At 41.1% G+C, this 27,224-nt stretch overlaps 1 protein-coding gene across 2 annotated transcripts in view; it reads left to right on the top strand.

Annotated features, from left to right (window-relative positions):
• ANKRD50 (ankyrin repeat domain containing 50) overlaps positions 1-26,976 on the top strand; it is a 45,550-nt gene extending 18,574 nt beyond the window's left edge. Inside the window, exons 3-5 of one of the 2 annotated variants that reach the window (XM_075287320.1) lie at positions 1,929-2,158; positions 18,478-22,028; positions 25,590-26,976. In XM_075287320.1, the coding sequence (XP_075143421.1) occupies positions 1,929-2,158; positions 18,478-22,025 (3,778 nt within the window). In that variant the 3' untranslated portion in view covers positions 22,026-22,028; positions 25,590-26,976. Of the gene's footprint in view, positions 1-1,928; positions 2,159-18,477; positions 22,031-25,589 lie in introns of those variants that run through there. The other variant, XM_075287328.1, reaches the window with a different exon arrangement.
• Positions 26,977-27,224: the final 248 nt, after the last annotated feature.

Here is a 27,224-nt window from a genome sequence, read left to right as displayed (position 1 = left end):
TCATGTGCCCCCACAAAGTATAATCCTCCTACAGTCACCCATACATTATATGCCCCCACATTATAATGTTCCCTTCCAACTGCCCCACTGTATTAAGTCCCTCTTCTAGTGCTCCAGTTTAAAGGGATTCTACCATTAAAAACCTTTTTTTTTTTTTTTCTTTTTTTTTTTTTTTTTTTTTTGTGGAGAAGACGTCAGAATAGCCTTTAGAAAGGCTATTCGCCTTCTACCTTTAGACGTGGTCTCCGCTGCGCCGTTCCTTAGAAATACCAATTTTTTACCGGTCTGCAAATGAGTTCTCTCGCAGCGATGGGGGCAGGCCCCAGCGCTCAAACAGCGATGAGGGCGTCCCCACCGCTGCCAGAGAATTGTCTACAGCGCTGCCTCCTTCTTCGTCCGCAGCGTCATCTTCAATGTCTTTTTCCGGCACAGGCTTGTAACCTCTAGGCTTCGGGTCTTGAGTGGAACAGACTGCACAGGCGTACAGGCCATGGGAAAATGGCTGCTTGCACATAAGATCATCCCCAGGTCATGGTTATGGAGACCCTGTGTAAACGATGAAGTGAATAATCTCAGATAGCAGCCAAACAAAGCAGTTTTGATGAAGCAATGTATTTAGGAAAAGTCTTAAATCCACATAAGATAGCAGTATAGATAGGATCCTTGAGATGGAGCCCTTTAAAATGGTCTAGCTAGTTCCAAAGAATTTTGTCCATAACTGGTTAACCAAAAAACAGTTTGTCATTGACCAATATATAAAATATCAAGGATAACATATTCTGATACTTTGTGTAGCGTTCTATAAAATGAGCATATATATCTTTCTGCTCGTGACGACTGTATTATACTGGAGCATCACACCACGGCAGATCCTCACATCGTGTGGGAGAACAAAAGCCTCCATAGATCAGGAAGTAGCATTGAAGTTATGTTTCACATCAGGTTGATAAAACTAGTATTAGAAATAAATATCAGGGGTGCTTTTGGAGCTTGTTGGGAGTAAGTGACCTTAAGTTATTAATTTTTCTCACGTCTTGTGTTATGACTGTGTCTCAAGGTCATATTATTGTTCCTGCGACCTGGGATTAATAGAAGTGCAGCGATAAAAGCGAGTCACATCTACAGTCCCTGTGAATCTTTCAAAGTCTGTAAAAGCTCGGCATGAAAACAAGGCCTCTTTCAGTACGGCGGGGCAGTTTTGTCTCTGCTTTGTGCATCTCACAGTGTGGTTTAGTATTGATGCAGATTTAGCCATAGTAACCTGTATATGATATGCAGCAACAACAAGAATGGCTTTGAGAAACGGCCGCTTTTCTTGACCTTTGTGCTTCAATGTTTTTGTATACAGTTCTGCAGGAGGTTTCCTATTCCTGTGTATACAGTGCACTAATGTCCCAGGCTGGAAATTTCCACTGGTAGCTTGGATAATCTGAATTTTGGGGTCAGAATTTAACACTATAGTTTCTATCCAGTATTTCCTTCCTGCTAATGTATTTCAACCTTGGGAAAACTTGTTACTGCTTTCATGCTATGGCTTTTAATCAGTTTCCATGTACCCTGGGAAATCTCCTGGTACTTAAGGTAAATGGATCCAAAAACATATGCCACCCAATTACCCATGATAGAAACAAAACGGTATGTGTTTTGTTTTCTTTTTAAATAACTACATGCAATTCTGCAGCTTAGTGCTATTCCATGTAGTAAAAAAAATGCAAACCCCGCCAGATACCACCTGAACATGGCCTCTTTTGTCCTCCATTGAGTGAACGAATCCATTTAGATGCGCTAGGAGCGTACTATTATACCACATAAACTAGCAAGCAGTGACTGATTCTAGCAGCTATGGGCTTCTATTGGGGTCCATCATATTTATAGGAAGAACAAAGCTTTTGGAGACTAGCTTTTAATAATCTTCCTTCTATCTGCAGGTGCGTTCTTCTTCCTCTTCTGGCCTTGAATGCTCCTTCTCAGAGCCTTCTACTTGTGGTTGACTCAGTTGATGAAGGATGCAATGTTACTGAAGGAGAACACCGACCATCTGGTTTATCTGGAACAATAGCAGATCTTCTAGCAACACATCATGAATTCTTTCCACCATGGCTACTTCTCATATGTTCGGCCCGCAAACAGAGCAGAACAGTCACAAAAATGTTTACAGGTACGTATTCACGTCACTTCAAAGGAGTTGTATGTGACAATCTGCAAATCCTTCCAAAAGCTATGGAACAAAATGTTTTGCCAGTGCCTTACAGCCAGAGTTCACCTCCATGCAGAGTCTGGCTGTCTCTGTGGTATCCCTGTTGACAAGATCACACCTTGTAGATTGAAAAAAAAAAAGTCTCCCCTAAACCATGAGACGGTTCTTTCATAGGTTAGTACTCAATTTTAACCAGAACAAACAAAATAACTAGACTAACCCAAATTCAAAATTTTAGACAGATGTGGAAAAAATGCTGCAAAGTAAGAAAGCTTCTAAAATTAGAAGTGTTAATTTTGTTAGTTGATAAAAATAAGCTATTACGTGAATAAAGAAAAGTGAAATCAAAATGAAGTCGATATTTGATGAGACCACCCATTGGAGGAGGAATCAACATCATCTAGTCTGTCTGGGATTACATGAACAGAAGGATTTGAACAAGTTTAGGCCGGGTTAACACGGAGTATTCTGGCTCATCATTTGGTACGTAGACGCCGCGGGAGGATTTGCGGGCCGTATACGCTCCCATTGTTTTCAATGGGAGCCGGTACCGTACACGCGGCGCTATTTTGCGGCCGCCGCAAAATCACGGCTGCAAAGTGGTGCCGCGTGTACGGTACCGGCTCCCACTGAAAACAATGGGAGCATATATGGCCCGCAAATCCTCCCGCGGGGTCCACGTACCAAATGACGAGCCAGAATACTCCGTGTGAACCCGGCCTTAGGCAGGGCAGAAAAAATGGTTTCCCCGTGGAGAGGCTGCCTACGGACACCAGCGATTTGCTTTAAAAACCCATTCAAATGATTGGGTTTTAAAACTGCCCACCGGGAAGCTGTCCCCTATTCAGTTTCTCTGGGAAATAGGACGGAGACCCGGCGGGTGGACATGGGCGCAAGTGTGAACGTCCCCTTACACCCACAGAAGATCTTTGGTAAGTTCTTCAAGATGTTTTGAACAACCTTTCTGCCAAGTTTCTTCCAAAACTGTGCAAGTGTACCTAGAGGAATTGATGGGGTAGGACCAGATACTGATTTGGTTTAGTTCTCTCAAAAAGTCTTAAGACTTTTATGTAGGGTTCGGGGGATATTGTCACTCCTTAGGGAGAGACCACCATATAGGTGTGTGGAGACTTGTTAAGCCTTTAGCACTCCACTTTGCAAGGAACTATGGGAAGAATATGCAAATCCGCCTTCCATGATGTAATTAGGAAGACAGTTGCTGCCTTATTGTTGCAAACCAATAGAGGGCGCTCACTGGAATGTGCAAGCCTGTCTTAAGACAGGATTCCAGTGAAATAACCCAATAATGGCTGCTCCCTTTAGCCTCATGCCCGACCTTCCAAGAGGCTTTTATGTAGTAAAGCATTCTTACTTTCCAGAAGGTTTTCTACACCTGCCTAACTCTTTGGTACCATACTGTGTATCCCGCCAGCCAGGGTCTCTCTGGGCTTACTTTTATGTGTGTGGTAAAGTTACTTTAAGATAAATTCCAGTAAATCGGTCACATGTTTTATTGTGGCCTTTCATTTTTTAATCATGTCAGCCTTTTCTTTCTCTAATAGCTATTAAAATCACTTGTTTTATTGAAGCCTTGGCCTGTAAGGAACAAGATAATTTATGGGTTTTGCAGAGCTATGTTAACTATGTGCGTTTAACAAAGCGGCCCCAGAGTTCAGTGAAAGACCCCTTTGCTATTTATGAAATAGCCTGAGGCCACGCTTTGCTGGTCGCTCTCTTTGGTGGCCAAAGGTCACTCTGCTATTATGTGAGGGAATGAAAGTGCTGAAAGTAGTCATAAAGCTTACGTGTGCATAGTAAATGCAGATGGCAAAATCACTGGTAAGAAATGGAGATATAGTAAAAAAAAAATCATGGACTTCACATACCTCAGACTTCAAGGAGAATCTTTTTAGGCCTGATAGGTGTGTCTGTGTGTGTATGGTCAGGGTCTTAGCCATGTTTTTACGGCTAGCACACGGACCCATTCATGCCTAGGGCCCCATATACATGAATGTGTATTATCACAGGACTGTGTGTTGGGCCGTAAGCCCGGGGCAAAACTCAGGTCAGGTCCTATTCCTGTCCATTTTACAGGCCAGGCTCACTGAGAACAGTAGTTGGGGCTGTGGAGCCACAGGCAACACTTTGTCATCCATGTGTCATTTAGCCGCCAACCTAACCGATGCGGTCATGTGCATGGGCCTCAGATTTCTTTTAGGTCCATACACTTTACATTTTTTTAATTGCAAGAAATAAACTATTAACACTTCTATTTTTGAAAGCATTCTTACTTTTCAGGGTTTTCTTTCCAAACCTGCCTGAAACTTTTACACCGTACTGTATATATGAAGACATCCTGGTATATTGGTCTTTATACTGGTCATTTAGAGGCTTTCAGTGGACAGTGATAGATATCGCTAAGACCATCAGAAATGCGTGTAAAACATAGATGCATCTGGTTGTAATTATTTAGGATAGGTGTAACTAATGCCCCTACAAGCCTGTGTTTGGATTTTACAGTTAGCTGCATACCGCTGCTATGAAGTGCCTTCTTTACTGGTAAATGATGACTGTTATTAGTGTATTGGGACAGCTGGTTCATTATAAACATGTCCCTGGACATCCTGTGTTCAGGCGGAATTTCTCAATAGGCATTAGTAATTCCTATTGTTATCTGCATCTGTAGTACATGTAGGCGACCATGAATGTTTAGAATCTTTATGTATAGGAACATGCCCAAGACAAATTACTACAGGCTTTCGACGCCTTTCAGACTAAGGCTAGGCTCACATCTGAGTCTCCATTAGAAACTCCGTCTCAGAGGACTTTTTTCTCCCGTACTTTCAATTTCAAAATGGTGGACACCCGACAGACCCAATTATTGTCAATGGGGTCTGCCATGCTCCGTGTGTTACCATTGTTTTATTGATCCAGCTCTTCCTAGTCTCCGAGTGTGAACCTATTGTAAAGAGCCAGTTAGAATGCTTAGTAGCATGCAGGGAGAAGCTACCTTATCCAGAGATTACCAGACTACCTCAGACTTTCAGGCATTGATCATTCTCATCTAAAAGAGAGTCAGCATATCAACCTAGCATCACTGCCCATGGGCTGTGTCGTGAATTGCAGGTATGCCTGCTACTGCATTGAAGTCCCATTTACCTGTATAGACTTTCTGATATCTGTGCACGTGACTGACACATTGCTGTAGAGAACCTGCACAAAAGTAGGTGCTGCTAAGTATAGTAGAGGAATCGGTTGTGTGGGTCAGTTACATGACAGGTGTAGTTAAAGGTGCCAAAATATCACACAATCGTTGGTTAATTATTCCATTAACCAATGATCCACAACCGTATTTTTGCTCATCAAGCAAGTGGACACCCCCTTTAAACATGGCCATTATTCCTAAGATTGTGATAAGTATGTGCAAGGAATCCTTAAAGTCAAGGTTTTTAATGAAGCTTACTTTGCTAAAAAGAAAGAGCATTCAAGAAGAGGAAGGAAGTCACTCTGTTAGATGTCTCGGTAGCAAATTTTGACAGATGGGTTGCTGTCCCCTGAAGTTAGATTCTGAGTCTGCAGTGTAATTGCTTTCAATGGTTATTCACAGGTTAGATCTGCAAGTTCTAATTGCGCTTCGTCTTCTGAACAGCCCTATTGACAGTAATGGATATTTTGCAAAGACAGGCTGGTGCTCTGAAGTAGACACTAATTGTTTGTGGATCAGGTTTTCACGTTGGACACAGGATGAGCTGCTGTTTAGGATTCCAAGAAATGAGGAGGAAAGGGTTAGCTGAGATGGAATGCTTCTAATGATTAATGCCCCGCTTGTTCCAAGAAAGCTTAGACAAAAGGCTCTGTGGTAATGAGAAACAGCTGTTAACTTGGCATTAGATAACTCTTAAAGGTGTAATCGCCCAGCACATATTGATCTTCTTTTACCAAAGTTCACGGTAAGTGTTAAGTATCCCATTTTATATATTTCTCACTTATTCTTAATATACGCAGTCAGGGTGTGTTCTTAAAGAAACTTGCCACACTAATAATTTATATAATCCTTAAAATCTTAATGTGCCGTCACTCGGTCAAGGAGTTTGGTGCCAGGAAAAGGCTGGGGGAGGCGCCGAGGGTCCTTTGGCTTGGGGCCACGCCCCCTTTAGGGGCGGGGCTCCCGGTCTGATGGCTCTTGGCGCCAAAAATCCCTTTTAACCCCACACTCTCATACCTCTACTGCACCCTCTGACCTGGACCATTTCAGAAGCTTCCACTTTCCACTATACCCCACCGGTAAGATTGTACAGGATTTGTGATACCAATGTATTCATAGGACATAACATTTTGTCTAGTAAGCTGGGCACCATTCCTCAGTAGAAGCACGGCGACATATCCTATTCGGTTTGGCAGTATATCATCTTGTTGAATACACCTACTTCACCTGTTTATGCATGCTCTACTATTGTCTGCTCATTTTATGGTGTTACCCAGATATGCATATGTCTTATAAACCTTATACCTTTTGGGCTACATATCTAACACCATTGATTACCTTGTTGTGTACTATTGTCTGTATGTTATTTGTATATTATTTGTACTATATTTATGAGATGGAATCACTTATATTTTGTTATTTCCTTTTGTATTTTTAAGACAAACTGAAGAAGGTCTATATGAGACCGAAACGTTTTTGTCGGATGTTAATAAAAGTTCACAATATTTTGGAAGCATTAATTTGAGTGCAGGAAATTTATTTCTAATAATTTATATAGTTGGCAGTCCGGATGCTTGGACGTCCACTTACCACTCAGTCTCAACAAGGATTATCTTCTTTTTAATGCTAAGTGCTGCATTTATCTGCTGAATAGGGAAAAAAACACATACATTAGTGGGGAAAGGTCAGACATGGCAGTGAGCGTCCAGTAATTGGCTGCAGCAGTCATGTGCTGTTGTCAGAGACTCAGGAATGGCGGGGGATTCAATAGACAAGTAATGAAATATTGTTGTTTTCACTCACACAAATGTTTTATGTAGTTAAAGGGGATGTCCAGGGTTAAGGATTTTATGGCCTATCCTCCAGTCCATGCATCTCAGCCACCATTAAAGTCATTGAGAGTTGAGCTGCAGTAAAGGTGCCTGGTCGCTATACAGGGGACGAAGCTTTCTGCTTTATTGTGTACAGGATGGGTGCCAGAAACTGTTCTGTACAGCTGTTGGCACACGTCGATAAGAATTTTATGGTCTGTACTCGGGATAGGTCATAAATACCTAAACTCCAGACAACCCCTTTAATGTGGCTCACCAGTAGTTTGCAGAGCGAATAAGTTATCATTTTATTAAAATCACGTTATTTATGGAGGGAGTGGTTACAAAGACATATGACAGCTATTTTACTATTGAGGACTCTGTTCTGTGTATTGCTAGTACCGGTATAAAGACGTGTATTGAAAGCTGAGGTATATGTTCCCACCATCTTCATATCAGGCAGACACCGACCTGTGTGTTGCAGCGTAAGATGCGATGTCGAGAAGGGTGTGACAGGCTCATGCCCTCTCCATGTCTCTCAGGTGCCTCATACTCACTGCGAAATTGTGACACATCACCTTTAAAGAAGTCCTATTAAAATGTAATGATCCGTCACTCGGTATTTAATTGATTAGGTGCTCAGAAAAGGCATCTCACCGCCATATTCAATGAAGAAAGAATATTTCGGGCACTCAATGGGAATTTTTCATATATTTATTTTAAGCATCCAGAGTTATACAAGTTACTTGTATAACTCTGGATGCTTAAAATAAATATATGAAAAATTCCCATTGAGTGCCAGAAATATTCTTTAAAGAAGTCCTGTCACCAAACCTGGAAACCCAATGACATGGCTCATCTGATATGCGCTGTCATCCTGAGCATTGTGCTGCTTTGCTTATCCAAATCCATTCAGCTTTTCCAAATATGTAAGCTCTGTTGGTGTTGATGCAAATTGGGGTATACTAGCAAAGTGGGTGGTAACAGTACATAACATACTGCACTTAGAGACCACCTCTAGAGAATTCACAGTGTTGCCGCCCAGTTGGCCAGTATACTCTAAGGCTAGGTTCACACCTGCGCCTGGTCTACGTTCGGGGTTTCCATCCTCAAATCCGCTTAAAAAACGGGGAGAGAAAAGTCCTGCAAGTCTATGAGATAACCGCTTTTTTAAGTGGGTTAGGTTTCCGTTCGTGGGGTCCTTAAGCGGACTCCTCGAATAGAAACCCAAATACAGGTGTAATCCTACAACACGAAAAAAAAAAAAAAGGGCATGTATCTTTGGAAAGGCTGAACAGATGTGGATAAACATAACCGCAACATGTTCAGGGTGACGGCGCCATGTAAGGGCTCGTTCACATTTGCGCCCGGCACTCCGTTATGCAGGTTTCCGTTTCCTGCATAAAACAGAGCAGGAGACGGAAACCTGCAGGAGTCTTTCTCACCCTTTCATTTGAATGGGTGAGAAAGCTGTCCGGCCATGAGCGGCGGTGAGCATTTTATGCTCTCCGCCGCGAAACCGGGTTTTTTAATCCGGACACAGTCGGACATGCAGTACTCTGTGTCCGGTTTTAAAAAAACGGTTTCGCGGCGGAGAGCATAAAACGCTCACCGCCGCTCACGGCCGGACCCGGTCTTTGTTTTCTGTCTTCTTGCATGCAGAAGACGGAAAGCACAGAACGGAGATCCGAACGTATGTATGTCATTGGGGCTTTGTAGATCAGGTGACAGCTTTAAAGGGTCCTGTTACTGTTCTGAGACTTGTAGCTGGCTCTTCCAGCTCTCACTGTTATGGTAATAACTTTGTGTTCATATTTAGACCCCGTCTGTATGGCTATAGAAAAGCACTGTAAGTCACTGTACAACCATGCCTGAATTTACCTCCATGTCTCAGCTCTTACTTGTTAGAGCCAGTTAAAGAACAACTCCTGAAAGTCTTCCACAGTCTTTGAATGTTTCCTTTTCTTACCTGCACATTGTGAAAGTGTTGCGGGTGCCTTCCCTTTATAGTTTCTACATTGAAGCAGATAGTGTGTATGTGACCATATGTAGTGTCATGTGTGATGTGTGCACCGTCAGGGTTGAGGCCTCAGGCAATGTAGTCCTGTAAATCTTGGCAGGCAGCTACAATACTGTACATACTATACAATACAGTACTCCTTATTGCATAGAATCCTGTAGTAAGTGCACATTCTTGCAGTTTCTTCTCTCATAGGAAACATTACATAATGAGCAATATAGGAGAGTGATTGACAATATCTGTGGATTATGTTGGTGCTATACAGCTAAGCATAATGTATAAATAGGGTATAGATGCCAGATTGGCAGGGTTTTTTCAGCAGCAGTTCACCTGCCACGGCGTCCCCTCCAGCTTGTACCTGATAAATGGACAGCTCAGCTTTCCTGATTTTACTACAATTCTGCAATATATATATATATATATATATATATATATATATATATATATATATATATATATATATATTTTTTTTTAATTTATTTTTTTATTATTAAAGTTCTGTATCGTATTGTGCAGTACTTATGTTCTTCCTTGACATCTGGGTGTTATCAGTTAGGACCTACAAATTTTGACGCCGTCCAATCGATGCTTACAGTGTAAGATTTAGGCAGGAGACGCCCCTTTGACAAGGTATGGTAAGACTCTCATGTCAATATACTCAGCACTGCAACCTTAAGTTGCTCCGACTTTGTGCACATGGTCTGTATAGAGAATCATTGAGAATCGGACCTACACCCATCTGTATTTCTTTGCCTGTTCATTCGCCTTTTTAGCTTTTCTCTCTCTCTCAATGTCTGTCCACTGGATGGGCTCTTTGTGCATTACCAGCTAGGGCTGGGCGATCATGAAAGAAATCAAAATCACTATTAATTAAACTTCTTACCCTGATTACGATTAAGGATTAATTATAATTGAAATAATCAGCGTGAGCAAATTTACATCTATTAATTGAGATGATGTACAGTTATTTTGCAATTAATTGCCCTGTCCTAACGCTATTGCTGTAGTAGCTACCGATTCTGCGCTCTCCTCACAGCAGGCAGTGTTAGGGGGCGATCACGATACTATTTATTTTTTTTGCACGGACACAGTTGTACATGCAATACTTTGTGTCCGTGCAAAAAAAAAAAAAAAGGCTCCAGGCAGAGGCCGCATATGGACACTGGTTTTAAAGCTGACTGACGTCAAGCCGTCCCTTGTCCAGTTTCCCCGGGTTTTAGGACAGAAAACTCTGGGCGGACAGCGATGGTAGTGTGAACACCCCTTTATAAATAAAGAGAGCAACCGCAGCTGTATGCCCCAAACGGTATTGCCGCAGATAGTCTTCTCAGGGACCCGCTTGGGAAAAGAGAACTGCAGACTGCTAACATTCTATTGGACAGCTTTGGTACTTAAATATACTGATTTCTGCAGAAACCAATGTCTTGTCCCCGCAGCAGCGGTGTGCTGAGTTTCTGCACATGTTCACACTGCTTTGTACGCTTCTTTCATGTTTATTTTTGAACCTGTTAAAAATAACAGTGAAATCTGATCCAACCGGATTGTCCAGGAGCATTTTCATTGTCGATGCCATACTAGTTAGTCATATGGACAATTTTGGGTTTTGTGAATGTTGCCGCGGCAATGGAGTGGAGTTGTATATCCAGCAGGTGGTTTGCCAGGTGCAAGAGATTTCGGGTTTTCTTAATTTTCTCCTGAAATAATGCTTACCTATGCTCTATAGAGGCCAGGTGTGACATTCTCTTCAGAACATGAGCTGCTGTACTACATAAGGAGGGAGAGCAGGCTTCAAAGAAAGTGACGTTTCAAGTGGGCAAAATCTCTCCATGTCTATGATAAGACCCTTACTCATTAACCCATGTAGTGTGTGCATTGTGCCATGTGGCCGGCAAGGGAAGGAGCTTCTATTTAAGAAACCAGCTGTTTGATCCTATGGAAGATTATGTTGCATAGTATGGAATTTAACCATAGGGGGATGAATGTGTTATACAAAACCTCTTGGTGTACATATGATATGAATTACGTCAGCCTGTCTAAAACTGCATGATAATAAAAGTATATGAGAAAGTTTTTCACAACTTTTTGGGAGTATGTTAGCCCCCAGACCCTGCACAAACTGATCATAGGGGCTGAAGTGTATCTTGGTGGGCAAAAACAAGGACCTTGTGAAATTGCTAAAAATACATTTATATTTTAATGTGAAGAAGTTGGTAAGTGCATTGGTGGCAAGACCAAGTTGGCAAGTGCATCAGCTCTCCTCACGTAAGACTTCCCCTCAGCCATGATTGACATCCTCAAGTTGTGCCTGAGCCTGTCGCTCTGCAGTACTATCACTGATGATGCAGCTAAGGCCAAGGACAGTATGGCACATGTGCCGGGCATGGGGTGATGGGCATCAGCAGAGTTTCCAAAGATTGGGAATGTCAATCGCAGCTAAAGGCTTGCACTGGGCAGCATGAGACTACCTGTTCTTGAAGGCCCACTGCACTTACTGACCCATTTTACATGAATATGAGTTTTTTTTTTTTTGTTAAATGTAGATTGTGAGCCCCATATAGGGATCACAATGTACTTTTTTCTTTTTTTTTCCCTATCAGTATGTCTTTTTGTGGAATGGGAGGAAATCCACACAAACACGGGGAGAACATACAAACTTCTTGCAGATGTTGTTCCTGGTGGGATTCGAACCCAGGACTTCAACGCTGCAAGACTGCAGTGCTAACCACTGAGCCACCGTGTTGCCCCATTAAATATGAGATTTTTTTTGTGTATTTCATTATCATTTTGTGTCCACTAAGGTATGTTTCAAGATCCCTATTGTAAGCCGATGGCTGGTCAGGTAATGGAGGGGGTGTACATCTCACCCAGACTACTAAGGTGGGTGAGATGAGAAAACTCCAAGAATGTTTGTTCTCAGCAGACAACTTTCGTCTGCTGAGCATTTTGGTAAATGCTCATTACTGGGCTGGATTTTTAGGAATGACAGGTAGGATTGGTAGTGGGACCTGTCATTCCACCCCCCCTCCAGTCCACACTTTGGGGATGTTCCGGCAGCGATTCAGCTGCAGAGAGTCTGCTCGTCAAGGAGGCTTAAGAAGCCAGCTCCAGCAGCAACACTTTGGCAGAGTTTGGAGAGCTGACAGGTCATATTTTTGGAGCTGTGTCCTGAAAGATTCTACTGGCTTTTGATTTCTGTTTTTCTAGGTGAGGTAACCTATTCTATGTTTAGTTAGAGCCTAGCCAGGCAGGTATATATTTTTGTATTGGTTCCTTTTGTTGCTGCACTATATTTTTGAGTGAAAATAAACTCTTCCTTTGTTTCGGACTAATGAAACTGGACCTGTGTGTCTATGCCACCCCACCTAGCAACCCCAGACCCTGACACTATATAGTTCTGTGATTGGTTTGAGCTATGACAGACTCCCAAAATGTAAAAATGGTCACTTGCTAGTAAATCGTCTTCTCAGAAGTGATAGCCATGTCTTGTCAGCATCTTTAGTTAATAACTACTTGGGATCAGTTCTTTTCTTAAGTTCTGATTTACTGATGTGTTTCCATTTTGAGTGAAATTCCCAGGGTATACTCTAGCGCACTTCAGATTAGGAGCCACATGCATCTAATCTTTTCTCTTTTGACAGTCTGTGGACCAGAAATGCAGATCTGAGCAATAATGTATGCTAATTTCTAACATAAATTATAGTAAATCTATCTGACAGTGGGAAGGCCTATCTAAGTTTTTGTCATTTTTAGAAAGCACAGAGAGAAGCAAATATGGTGCAGATGATTTTTTTGCCACAATTTGTGGCAGTGTACTGTGACGTGAATGGGAATAATTCAGGGGCATCATATGGTTTGCTAGCTCTTTGCGTAAGAACTTCTTACCCCACTTGGTTTAGTTGCAGGGGTTAAGATAAGAGGTGAGGTGACGCATACGTCCGGAAAGTCTGTTGAGATATGTTTCCGTTCCTTAGTATGGCGCCTGAAGTGCGGCTTGAATATTTTGTGACTCGGGTAAGTAACAGTCACCCCTGTACTGTTAATATATGGCACTCATTTAGCAGTGGCTCAACTAAACAGTTTATTACTAATAGAGGACTTTTGGGGGACTTATTGTATACATGGTTTTCTCATGCAAAATTATTCAGTATTGCAGATAACGTGCCTGGAATTCCACATGATATATGTTGGAACCTTTTTTTAACTTTTTTTTCCCCCCACTATGAAAGGGTAACATTGCATTGCATACAGGTCACCATTTTCTTAGAGAATCAGTATTTATTGACTAGACAATGAACTGTATTTAGTATCTTTGATGTGGCTTCTGAGATCAAAAACCTCAGATGTTGAGGCATGAACACAGGCATCTGTCTCAGCCATTGTGATCTCTGTAAAGCCTGATGTTTCATCTACTTCAGGTGTCTCCATGCCTGCATAGATATGTACAGCTTGGTATAGTGGCTTTCCATGCTGCCCGAAACGTGAGCAATGAGCTCGCAGTACAAGTAGCTTCATGTTTGTTTGCCGCTGAACTATAGCATTTAGGTAGGATATTACATAACCATTAGATTAAGTAAGGTTACTTATATTATGAAATAAAATGGGATAAAACATACTACTTCATTTCTACTGCTGGAGAGATGGTACATTTCCTCTTCTATATCTCCCATGAAGCAGTGGATTGCATTCAGAGATCAGATGTTTGTGAGGGCATGTGTGAGATGTGGGGTTTATATCTGCCTACTGTAAAGGGTTACAATAGGGCTATCTAGGGCATAAGGACCAGTGACTGGTTTAGTGTCCCATGTACACCTGACAGGTTCCCTTTAAGTTTGTATAAATCTTAATCATACTGTATTTTTTCGGTTGACATTGTGACCTTCAAACCTTGTCTCTCCAGCTGTTCAGAGGACAAGACTCCGCATGTAGCGATAGTCTGCAGCTTTCATGGCATTCTGCACAACAGCTGGAAAATTACAGATTGTCAACCACAGCTGTACATGTAGGCATATCCATTCTTATTTATGGGATCTTGCACTTCACTTTAGCTTAGTACATTACTCAAATAATTGGAAAATATCAGTTACACTAGTATGGAACTTTTGCATTCTGCATACAGCCATCCTTTAATTTTAATGGGAAAGCAGCTTCTGATAGTCACTTAGAGCCAGGTACCTTCGCCTAATAGGTGTGGATGCCTCCTCTCCGACCTTCATCTGTCTGGCACTTATGGCTTATCCTGTGGATATGCTGTAAATTCCTAAAATTGGAATACTATTTTCATGATAAAGAGGAAAGGATGTTTCATATATAATAACTTATTAAATACTGAAAAGTGGCATTTAAAGACTGGATATTTCTAAGAGATTGGATACTCTTACTATTCACATCTTTCAGGATTACGTGAAGATACAGATGGATTGGAACAAATCTACATCCGTAAAAGATCTATGGCTAGTTCTTCAATGTGTTGGGAGCAACCTCCCTGCCAGCTTCAATGCAGCCTGTTTAGCTCACAGATCATTGCTTACACTGAATACAAATGTATCTACCTAACATATGTAGGTGCTCATTCACATGACAGGGTTTCACAGTTGTGTGCAAGCAGTTTTTTTTTTTTGTTTTTTTTTTAATGGACAGAACAAAGTCCTGTAGAAAATAATGGATCTATACAAACTAACTTTTTTCTTTTTTTTTTTTTTATAATTGTCAGTGTGACCGTTTTGTTAAGTAATAAGACATATGATTTCTCTGGCCATTTTCATGAATCTCTCAATAGAATCAAGTCTATGAGGAATCCGTAAAAACAGATTACACTTGATAGCACACTCAGCCTTGAAAGCGTACTGTTTGATGTCCGAGTATACCACCCTGTCATGTGAATAAACAAAGAGGTTTTTTGGGTTCAGGCAAAAATCTGCCTGGGTGCGCGGCATAAAATAATAACAGAACTATCACATGCCTGTTTAATACCCTGCTGTTTCGGTGCTGCTGCTCTAGCGCTCCCCACCATTCTTTGAGAACTAGGACTACACAGTGACTATGGTGGCAACTCTTGACACACAACCAAAGATTGTTGTGTCACTCTATGACTCGTCAACTATTGTAAGTGAAACGAGTTTCATTGCACTGCCAGTTGCAACAAAAAATCCAACAAAACTTAATCTTTGCAAAGTCTCATTTGTAGCACTCTCAAGGGCATAATGTGACTCCATCCACTTACATTAGTGTAGGATTCGCGATCTTTGGTTGCACGATGAGTTGTGGCCCCAGTCGCAGTGTAGCCTTTGCCTTACTTGGCCCCAGCAGTGACATCTCGCTCTATCCTGTGACCACTGCCACCAGACTCGGTGAGCTTGTGTCGTGCTTCACTGTGGCTAGTGATTGTCCGCAGCCAACCTATGAGTAGGTAGAGACTTCTTTAATAAAAAGCCAAATAAATAGAGTAGCACCACAGAAACGGCAGGTAAGTAATGTTATTTTTTTATTATTTTATAAAATTTTTCCCCGAAAGGAAGATTTTTGACTTAACTCTGAAATCCTCTTTAAGTGTCATTTACTTTAAGACATATAAAACACAATAATGTTCATAACCTGAACAGTCCTATGGTGAACAGCTGCAGTAGTCAGTGCTCAAAAGTACAGACTTATCCTTGCAGACTCTCGTGTGTTTTTGTGTTTAAAGGTGCCTCTAATAAATACTGACCTGGGAAGGGCGGGGTTAAACACTTCTTCATTAAATAGAGTTTAATAATCGCAAGGAATGAGGATCACTTTGTAGAAGGCTTCTTCTCATTGTTAGAGTCTGATTTCCTTTTGATCATTCTAAAAAAAACTAATATAAAAAAAAACTAATTAAAGCTCCTGTTAGTCAATGCTATTATACAATAAAACATGAAAAAGTCCAAGGGAGGTGAATACTTTTTACGGGCGCTTTGCATAAATTGAATGCGTCTTAATGTGCTGGCTCATATAATTGCAATTTGTGCGGGAGAAAAAGTATAAAACCTCAGATCAAAAGTGATTTAACAAAATGGTAAAATAGCTGTGTACTAGATGTAGCATACACAGATTGTAAGGTTGAACAGAAAGACACAGGTCCAGCCATTTCAGTTTATTATACGGCAGTATATTTGTCTGTGATTTCATCTTTTATGGAGGGCATAAAATAATTATCCGCAACACATCCCCTCATGTAAACAGAGGTTGTGCTACTGACAATAATGTAGAATATATGAGGACAATCATATTAATAATCATTCGTCCCCTTACACTTTGCTTCCTAGTTGATTGATAGACATTTACAGGCAAGCAACGATCCACACGCTGTATTGAAGTGGTGCTCGCAACGGAATATGTTCCCCATCCTGTGCTGCTGCTTTCTTCCTTCTTCCTCTTTCTTCCTTCTTCCTCTTTCTTCCTTCTTCCTCTTTCTTCCTTCTTCCTCTTTCTTCCTTCTTTTTCTTTCTTCCTTCTTTATCTTTCTTCCTTCTTCCTCTTTTCTTTCTTCTTCCTCTTTCTTCCTCTTCTTTCTTTCTTCCTTCTTCCTCTTCCTTCTTCCTCTTCTTTCTTCCTTCTTCCTCTTCTTTCTTCCTTCTTCCTCTTCTTTCTTCCTTCTTCCTCTTCTTTCTTCGTTCTTCCTCTTCTTTCTTCCTTCTTCCTCTTCTTTCTTCCTCTTCTTTCTTCCTCTTCTTTCTTCCGTCTTCCTCTTTCTTCCTTCTTTCTTCTTTTTTCTTCCTCCTTATGTATTATGCCTTCTGTTTTTTTGTAGTAAATAGTGTGGAGAGATAAAAATGTGTATGGTTTTTAACATGCAGATTTTTCTTTTATTACTGTTAGACATTTGTATACTCCCTTTAAGGCTGGTCTTACATGACTGTAATGCTTTTACGGTCCGCAAGTTGCTGATCAGCAACACTAGTTGCTGATCATCAATATAGACTCCGCAGATGCCCGTAAACTGCCGCACTCGCCCATAGAGTTCTATGGGCTAATCCGTGCTCTGAATTACGGCCATTACAGACATGTTCTATAAAATGCGGACCACGGTTGCGGCCCGGCACACCACGGATAAAATATCCAGTGGTGTAAGAGGCCGCATTGAATATAATGTGTCCGCAAAAGGTCCGCAATTGAAAACCCTCAATTGTGGACCACTTGCGGTCTTAAACTATGGTCGTGTAAGACCAGCCTAATGGTTTTTGCTTTTAATGCTGTTTTTTTTTCCCACACGGAGGTAAAGGAATTTTATTACAAAAAAATAAACATAGGAAATGCCAATGTGGTCACTTTATTGTCTTAAATGAGGCTGGAATGTTGTTGAAATGGGAACGACTTTTCCTTAGCAGGATAAAGGCTTTAAAATATAGATCTTAAGTTTGACTGACTGGTTGGCGTAGATGGAATAGAATATATGCACATATCCAAAAACAGTCATTGTCAAAAATATTAAATATATACCGTATGCTGTCTGTGTGGTGTTATATTATAGTACTGTACAAAAGTTTTAGGCAGGTGTGGAAAAGCTGCTACAAAGTCTAATGCTTTCAAAAATATAAGTGTTAATAGTTTAACAAAATGCAAAGTGAATGAACAAAAAAGAAATATAAATCACATCAATATTTGGTGTGACCAACCTTCCGAAGCGAAGACGTAGAAGTGATAATATGGCCCCTGAACTCAACAATCTCAAGTCTTTCTGTGATTATATGAAGAGTCAGAGAGATTTGAGCAAACCTCCATCTGCAGAAGATCCGTAGTTAGTACTACAACCCTCCTGAGTTCCTTTAAAAACTGTGTGCAAGTGTTCTTAGAATAATTGATATGGTTTTGAACACAAAAGGTGGTCACACCAAATATTCATATTATATAGTATCTTTTTGTTTCTCAGTATTGTTAATTTTTTATTTTTTTTTTATGTAGATTGTGAGCCCTATATAGGGCTCACAATGTACTTTTTTTTTTTTTTTTTTTTTTTCCCCCTCTCAGTATGTCTTTGTAGAATGGGAGGAAATCCATGCAAACACGGGGGAGAACATACAAACTCCTTGCAGATGTTGTTCCTGGCAGGATTCAAACCCAGGACTCCAGTGCTGCAAGGCGCCATTGAGCCACTGTGTTGCCTCAGTATTGTGTGTTTATGTGTGTGCATGATATGCGTTTAAAATCTATTACCTTGCTTTAGATATATGTATAGTGAATAGAGTCTTCCTAAACTTAATTAAGCTTTGTTTCTTTTTAATTACAGGTTTCCGAAAGATAAGTCTGGATGATCTCCGAAAAGCCTACATAGTTAAAGATGTACAGCAATATATTCTGCACCGTTTAGACCAGGAAGAAGCTTTAAGGCAACATTTAACCAAGGAAACAGCTGAAATGTTAAATCAACTACACATAAAAAGCAGCGGGTGCTTTCTTTACCTGGAACGCGTATTGGATGGTGTTGTAGAGAACTTTATTATGCTCCGTGAAATTCGCGACATCCCTGGAACATTAAATGGCTTATACCTCTGGCTCTGTCAGCGGCTATTTGTAAGGAAACAGTTTGCAAAGGTCCAACCCATCTTAAATGTGATTCTGGCCGCTTGCAGGCCTTTAACAACCACTGAACTTTTTCATGCTGTTTGGACCAAAAACATGTCATTGACCATGGAAGATTTTCAAAGGAAATTGGATGTTCTATCTAAAGTCCTTGTAGATGGGTTAGGAAACACTAAAATCCTCTTCCATTACAGTTTTGCAGAGTGGTTGCTTGATGTAAAGCACTGCACTCAGAAATATTTATGTAACGCAGCTGAGGGGCATCGAATGCTTGCAATGAGTTATACGTGTCGAGCAAAAGAACTGACACCAGTAGAGGTTCAAGAGTTCGGTTTACATCTCATACATTCAAATTTGCAGTTAACAAACTCTGAATTGGCGTTGTGGATGATCTGGAATGGAACATGTGTTAAAGACTCTCTGTGTACTGTAATACCAAAGGAACAAGAGGTGCTACAGTTGTTGGTCAAGGCAGGTGCACATGTTGACAGTGAAGATGATAGAACTTGCTGTATTGTAAGACAGGCCTTGGAGAGAGAAGATTCTATCCGCACCCTTCTAGATAATGGAGCATCTGTTAATCAGTGTGACTCAAACGGAAGAACTTTGTTGGCCAATGCTGCTTACAGTGGTAATCTTGATGTTGTCAATTTACTTGTATCGAGAGGGTCCGATCTTGAAATAGAAGATGCCAATGGGCAAACTGCACTTACTTTAGCCGCTCGCCAAGGACATGTTAAGGTTGTAAACTGTTTAATTGGATGTGGTGCCAATATAAACCATTGTGATCATGATGGATGGACGGCTTTAAGATCTGCTGCATGGGGTGGGCACACTGAAGTTGTTTCTGCACTTTTATATGCTGGAGCAAAAGTTGACTGTGCAGATGCAGATAGTCGAACAGCTTTAAGAGCGGCATCCTGGGGGGGACATGAAGATATTGTACTGAATTTGCTACAACATGGAGCAGAGGTTAATAAAGCTGACAATGAAGGTAGAACTGCTTTGATTGCTGCAGCATACATGGGTCACCGAGAAATTGTTGAGCATCTTTTAAATCATGGTGCAGAAGTTGATCACGAAGATGTTGATGGGCGGACTGCTTTATCAGTAGCTGCACTGTGTGTTCCTGCAAGCAAGGGTCATGCCTCTGTAGTGAGTCTTCTAATTGAACGGGGAGCAGAAGTGGATCATTGTGACAAAGATCTAATGACTCCATTACTCGTGGCTGCTTATGAAGGACATGTAGATGTTGTTGACTTACTCTTAGAAGGTGGTGCGGATGTTGACCATACTGACAAAAATGGTCGTACGCCCCTTCTTGCAGCAGCCTCTATGGGACATGCATCTGTAGTTAACACACTACTTTTTTGGGGAGCCGCGGTGGATAGCATTGATAGTGAAGGTAGAACGGTTCTTAGCATATCTTCTGCTCAAGGAAATGTTGAAGTTGTGAGAACACTTCTGGATAGGGGCCTTGATGAAAACCATAGGGATGGTGGTGGATGGACTCCCTTACATATGGCTGCCTTTGAAGGACACCGAATGATATGTGAAGCATTGATTGAACAAGGAGCTCGGACAAATGAGATCGATAATGATGGTCGAATTCCTTTAGTACTGGCCGCGCAGGAAGGTCATTATGACTGTGTGCAAATTCTTTTGGAAAATAAATCTCCAGTTGATCAAAAGGGATATGATGGGCAAAATGCTTTGCGTGTTGCCTCACTAGAAGGACATCGAGATATAGCTGAGCTACTTCTTAGTCATGGTGCCGACATAAATGCCAAAGATGCAGATGGAAGACCGACACTTTATATATTATCGTTGGAAAATCAATTAACAATGGCTGAATATTTTTTAGAGAATAGCGCAAATGTAGAAGCTAGTGATGCTGAAGGAAGGACAGCTTTACATGTTTCCTGCTGGCAGGGACACTTTGAGATGGTCCAGTCCCTCATATCCTACAGAGCTGATGTCAATGCTTCAGACAATGAAAAACGTTCTGCCTTACAATCTGCGGCTTGGCAAGGCCATGTGAAAGTTGTTCAGCTTTTAATTGAGAATGGTGCTCTTGTTGACCATGCATGTAACCAAGGAGCCACTGCACTTTGCATTGCAGCCCAAGAAGGACATACTGATGTTGTACAAGTTTTGTTAGAACACGGTGCTGACCCTAACCATGCAGATCAATTTGGCAGAACTGCTATGCGTGTTGCAGCTAAAAATGGACATTCTCAAATAATTAAACTGCTTGAAAAATATGGCGCATCAACTCTAAATGGATGCAACCCTTCTCCTGTTCACACCATGGAGCAAAAAGCCTTAAATCCTTCATCAACAAAAGGGCAGTCTTTAACAATTAAATCGAATAGCTCTTCTAGCACCGGGGGAGGAGATGTACATCCTACAATGCGTGGCTTATGCAATGGCCCATCTCATGCTTTTAGTTCTCCTTCAGAATCTCCAGACTCTACTGTAGACAGACACAAGTCATCACTATCAAATAATTCCCTAAAAAGTTCTAAAAACTCTTCTCTTCGGACAACCTCATCTACAGCAACTGCTCAAACCGTGCCTATTGATAGTTTCCATTGCCTTTCTTTTACAGAGCAGATTCAACAGCATTCACTTCCACGAAGTAGAAGTAGACAGTCGATAGTATCCCCTTCTTCAACAACTCATTCCTTAGGACAAAATAATTCTCCCACAAGTGAATTTGAATGGAGCCAAGTCAAGCCTAGCCTAAAGTCAACAAAAACAAGTAAAGGAGGCAAAGCAGAAACCTCAAATAAATCTAGTTCTGGATCAAAGAAATCCAAGCCAAGCAGCTGTTCCCAGTCTAAGGTCTTAGAATATGAAATGACTCAGTTTGACAAAAGAGTTCATGTTCCAAGTCCTGTAACCGGTATGAATGTACCGCTAAAACAAATCCCCGAAGACGCATCAAAAATTCAGATTACCTCAGTACAACAGGAGGTTGGTCGTTCTCAACAGCAGTTCCTTATTCAACAGCAAAGTGCGGAACAAAAGAAAAGAAATGGAATCATGACCAATCCCAATTATCACCTTCAGGGAAACCAGGTTTTCCTCGGTAGAGTTTCTGTGCCACGTTCAGTACAAGGTCGAGGACATCAGGAGGTTTTGGATGGCTACCCTTCAACAGAAACTGAGTTAGGCCTTAAACAGTCGCTAAAGCTTCAGATCGATGGAACAGACCCTAGCTTTAATTACAAAAAGGAAACGCCACTATAAATGGTAAGTTTTTCTACAGATTTAGATGGTTTCTGTTTCTTTGAAAAGATACTTGATACATGGGTCCTTATATGTAAAAACCCGCCCAAGCAAAAAGCGCAGCCCCAGCAGGCTGCACCAAACTTCATCTCCTAAGCATATTTACATGTGGCGGTAATGTTCCAAAGTCGCATATAAAACAGCTACACTGGTTTTCTCTGGTGACGTACCCGGCTGCTAGGCAGCTGTCCAAACTTATTAGTGCACTACTTAGCAAGATCAGAAATGACTTTTCATTACAGTTTCCCTAATGAATGCCTACATTTGGAAATACCCCCCCCCCCCTTTTTTTTTTTTCTTTTTTTTTTTTAAATCACATTCTCCTTTTCACCGTATTTGCATTTTTCTTGGTTGTACCATTTGTGAATTTTTCCAGTTTTTGTTTCTAAACTATAGCACTGTGTCACGGGATGGTTAGAGTCTATACTATAGGCAATGTGTAATATATATTTCATGTGGAATGTATTCTCTAAACTGTTGTATACATCAATGTGTAGTTGGCTGATTAGGGTCTAGTGTGTTAGCACATTGTATGCAAATACCTCTAACTAGTGAGGACATTGGGTGGAGATAATCTGATCGGTGTCTCCAAGAAGATGTTGGATGGTGCATTGTCCACAGGAGACAGGGAGTCTGCTCTCCTTGGTATAGGTGAGGGGGGAAGGATCTGTGACTCAGCCCTTCCCACCCACAGATATAGGTGTAACAGTCTTAGTATATAGTTGTAGCTGGAGTTAGTATGTGTTAGCCGGCCTGTGCACAGCTCTGCAGAGAGCCAGGATTTAGTTACAGGACCAAGGAACCAAAGTTATCATTGGATTGTGACTTCTGTGGACTTATTGTTGTTACGGTTGATGTGACCGCCGCCGGCTACTAACTTTGTGGATTACAATAAATTGCTGTTGTCTCCCGACCTCTTGCATCCGTGTTGATTCAAAAGACCATCCGGAGGAAGACGTATACCTTTGCTCCGTGACACACTGTATGTTCTTGAATTTTAAATTAAATTTAGCCTGATACATCTTTGTTGGCCTTAATACTTATCCCAAGAGCATTGGTGAAATTAAATAAAAAAAAAATGTAATATTGTGCTTAATAAATGTGTGATGTACTTGGATTCCATATACATAGAGGCACCCCAAGGTGCAGCCCTGGCATTGTGAGCATCTGGCATCTAAAATGGGATGCGGTCCCATAAGAGGCAACAATGGAGGGTTTTTTTTCCTGTTTTCTCTTATGAAGTAGGACTCTATTCTAACCCATAAAAAGGTTCATCTTCCCCACCATCATACTCTAATAAATACAAAGTCGGAATTGCTAACCCCATATTAGATAACTATTAAGTAGCTATGTCTTCTGCAATACACCTCAAGAAGTGGCTTATGTCCCATAAAATGAAGGATGAGAGAAAAATTAGTCAATGCCCATACTTTTCAGACTGTCAGGTGTTCTTGTTGTGAATAAGACTTTGCCAAAGGTCCCAATACAGAGGTTTTGACTTTGACTATAGTGTCAAATAGTGACCAGAGAGAGTGGTAGAAAACATCATTCTGATAAATAAAAGTAGTGACATCCTAACTGTTTATAAAAATAAATGCATGTATATAGAAGCCAACAAAATGTGGCCCATGCTATACAACAAATTTCCCTTGGTGTTCTAGAAGTATAAGAATTAGAGATGAGCGAGTAGTACTCGATCGAGTAGGTATTCGATCGAATACTACAGTATTCGAAATACTCGATCGAGTACCACTCGCTGTTCGAATGTAAAAGTTCGATGCAGAACCAGCATTGATTGGCTGAATGCTATACAGTCGGCCAATCGATGCTGGTTCTTCTCCTACCTTTAGAAGTCTTCTCCGTGCAGCTTCCCCGCGGCATCTTCCGGCTCTTCATTCACTCTGCCAGGCATCGGGCCTGGGCAGAGCCGACTGCGCATGTCCGGTTGTAGTGCGGGCATGCGCAGTCGGCTCTGCCCAGGCCCGATGCCTGGCAGAGTGAATTCAGAGCTGGAAGACACCGCGAGGACGCTGCAAGGAGAAGACTGCTCGGAGGATCCAGCCCGACCCTCACTCGTGGACTTGGTAAGTATAATTTGATCGAACGTTGCCTACCCCTGAAATGAGCAATCTCCCCCCCCCCATAGACTATAATAGGGTTCGATATTCGATTCGAGTAGTCGAATATTGAGGGGCTACTCGAAACGAATATCGAACCTCGAACATTTTACTGTTCGCTCATCTCTAATAAGAATGTAAGAACAAGCAGTTGTCATCAAGCTTGTATTTAGAAGTCACCATATAGTGCCCTTCTTCAGGACTAATGTTTAGTTTAGCCTTACCCCATTTTACAACTTAAGACGTGGTTGCTGTAACAAATTTTTTTTCTACAGTTACAAGGGATTTTGCTGTCCTTGTGCCTCATATAGGTGGTATTATGTTGACACTTCATGCTACTATTATTTTTAGTACCCGCTGAATTGCCGATTGTTCTTTCAGTAGGGTATAGAAAGGAGTAAGGTTTAGCATGGCGACAAGTTATTACAGTACAGTAGAGTCAGGACCAATTGTGGGTGGTGTTGGGAAAAAAAGTTTGACTCCAATGTGAAAATAAAATTATTCATTATTTTTAATTGTACAATTTTTAATATTGTATAATTTAATGCATACTTTCTTACATATTTAATTTCATAGGAATGTATTTACTGGCTTTTTAATAGCTTGCAGAATTATTACTGCTTCTGACTGACTCCTTCATAAATGGTTGACAGCCATGGTCAGAGTTTGGCTGAAGGAAAATAGGAGTCAGTTGTCTGGGCTACTGACTCCACAGTCCTGGCTAGGTCAAAGATCATAATGTAGTGCTGGCTTTATCACAAGTCATGAAAGTGTAAATGGTTGCATTCAGATTAACGCAAAAAAATCTAAAACATTGTGAGTCGCAACGCAAAACCTTTCACTTTAATCAGCGCTGCACTATGGCTTTTGAGTGTGGAGCAGCTTTAGTGCTGGGCAGTTAATACATTTTTATCAGAATCATGAAATCCATATTCGGGTATGTGCACACAGTTTTTTGCAGGTGGATTTTGGCGCAGAATCTGCCTCAAAATCTGCCTGTAGAAACGGCTCCCATTGACTTCAGTGGAAGCCGCTTGCTTTTTTTTCTTCTGCCAGCTAGTAGTGGAAAAAAGAGAAATACCCTATCTTGCCGCGGATTCCGCGGCTTATTCAGCCGTGGCTCATTCATTTGGGCCTCATCAGGAGCAGGATGCCGCAACGGAATGCCAATGCACTGCATCAACATCCTGTCGCGGCTAGCCGCGCGGAAATTTGCATGGCGGAAACCATTTTCCACCGTATGAACAGTAGCCTTCCCTGGAATCTGATATATACCATACAGGTTTCTTCTCCCACTACATTGTATACATGGCTGACTCTAGACTTGGTTCTTGGCATTTCATTATTACCAGTCTCTAGATGTGGTAAGGTTAGCATCTTAATCATATATGGATTTCTTCTTTTACAGGTTAAAAAAAGCACAAGACTGTAGTATTCTAGAGAAGATACCGACCGACAACTGCAAAGCTTTCAGTTTTGGCTTCCATAAAATCTGCAGTGAAATTGACTTGAAAATTGCTTTAATGTGCCTACCTGTAGGCAACATAATGTTAAAAATGTGCTTAAAGACGTTTTGTGCACAGAAATGCACTTTGTAACTGCACCTCCGACCCTTTTTCCCATTAAAAACAATTGCGGCTAACAGCTTTTCAGATGGAAGCGAAACATAATAAATATGCATGTCCTGCCATGAACTGAACGACCCCCCCCCCCCCACTCGTCTTGTTTCTCCTGTTTCTGAAGACATGCAGCAGGATGAAGTCCGGCCCTAGAACCTGTGCAAAGCAGGCAAGAGTTGTAAATGAGAAAAAAGCCTATTTTTCTGCAGTATTTACCTACAGTATGGAATTATCAACCCGCGTCTTGCCTCGACATGCCCTGCACAGTCAGACGCAAGCAGTGCCCATCCCCCCTTTTGCAGTGGAGTTGAATGTATTAAAGCTCAACTTTCCTTCAAGCCGTATTTATCCACCACTGACAATTTCAGTGTTATGTATTTTTCTGGTGTTAATGTTCTTGATTCTTATTTAAAGAAACTTTGTAACCAGTTATGTTGTCTTTGTCCAGGTAGAGGAAGGAGTACTTATTTACCTGTTTATGTCAACAGTGGACAGATCCAAATGTATGAGCTCAATTGACTCGTTCCCTACATAGTAACGTTGATGCATATTTATTTTCCACACAGCGCTCGCTCGAGGGTAATAAAATATTAGTGACGCCTCTGCTGATGGATTGCAACATATTATCAAAGTTTAGAATTTTCTTGTCCCTGTGGGACATATACTTAATAATAAAAACAAGTTCTTAAATAGTAGCCTTAAGAATACAAGTGGCTAATAGTCATAAAAGGGAGTACAGTGGGTGTCCTGTACTGCTCGCTCACCGGTCTGTTCCATTTTTTTAAGTTCCCTAAAAGTTGCCAATTTCTACTGACCATTCATTTTCCGGACTACTTATTTATTTTCTTTTGGTAAATGAACAGATTTCCCTTTAAAGGATTTCAGTTGGCTCCTTGCTGCCATTTAATCTAATTCCAGTATTAGATGGTGGATTCACGCTGACGCTATATGTTGCAGAAACGCAGTGGGGAAAAAAACACAGCATTGTGGGGAAAAAAAAATCCTTCAAAGTGAATGAAATGTTATTTAATGGGGGATGTCCAGGATTTGGACAAATCACAGAGGAGGCCGTGGAAAGTGGAATGCAAAAAAAAAAAAAATCATACTTGGAAAGGATCCAATGACATGACCATTTTTCATGCAGGACTTCCCATATGGTCACGTGCACGGCAAGAATTCCGGGATAGTTGAGTATAACTTTTTTTTTTTTTTTTTTTACGGTTACAACTTTCCTGATCTCCTGTAATTTTTCCAATTCCTATAATCTCATCCCCACATTGCGTGAAAAAAAAGTGTTTTGTCTTCTGCAGCATGTTAATTTTACGTACAAAAACAATTTTCCCATAGACTCTCATTAGGGCGAAGCAAAAATGCAAACTGTCTGCAATTTTTTATTTATTTTTTTTTTTTTAAAGCAACTTCTA

Source organism: Leptodactylus fuscus, chromosome 1, assembly GCF_031893055.1.
Source record: "Leptodactylus fuscus isolate aLepFus1 chromosome 1, aLepFus1.hap2, whole genome shotgun sequence".
Classification (NCBI taxonomy): domain Eukaryota; kingdom Metazoa; phylum Chordata; class Amphibia; order Anura; family Leptodactylidae; genus Leptodactylus; species Leptodactylus fuscus.
This window is presented reverse-complemented; position numbering and strand designations above follow the sequence as displayed.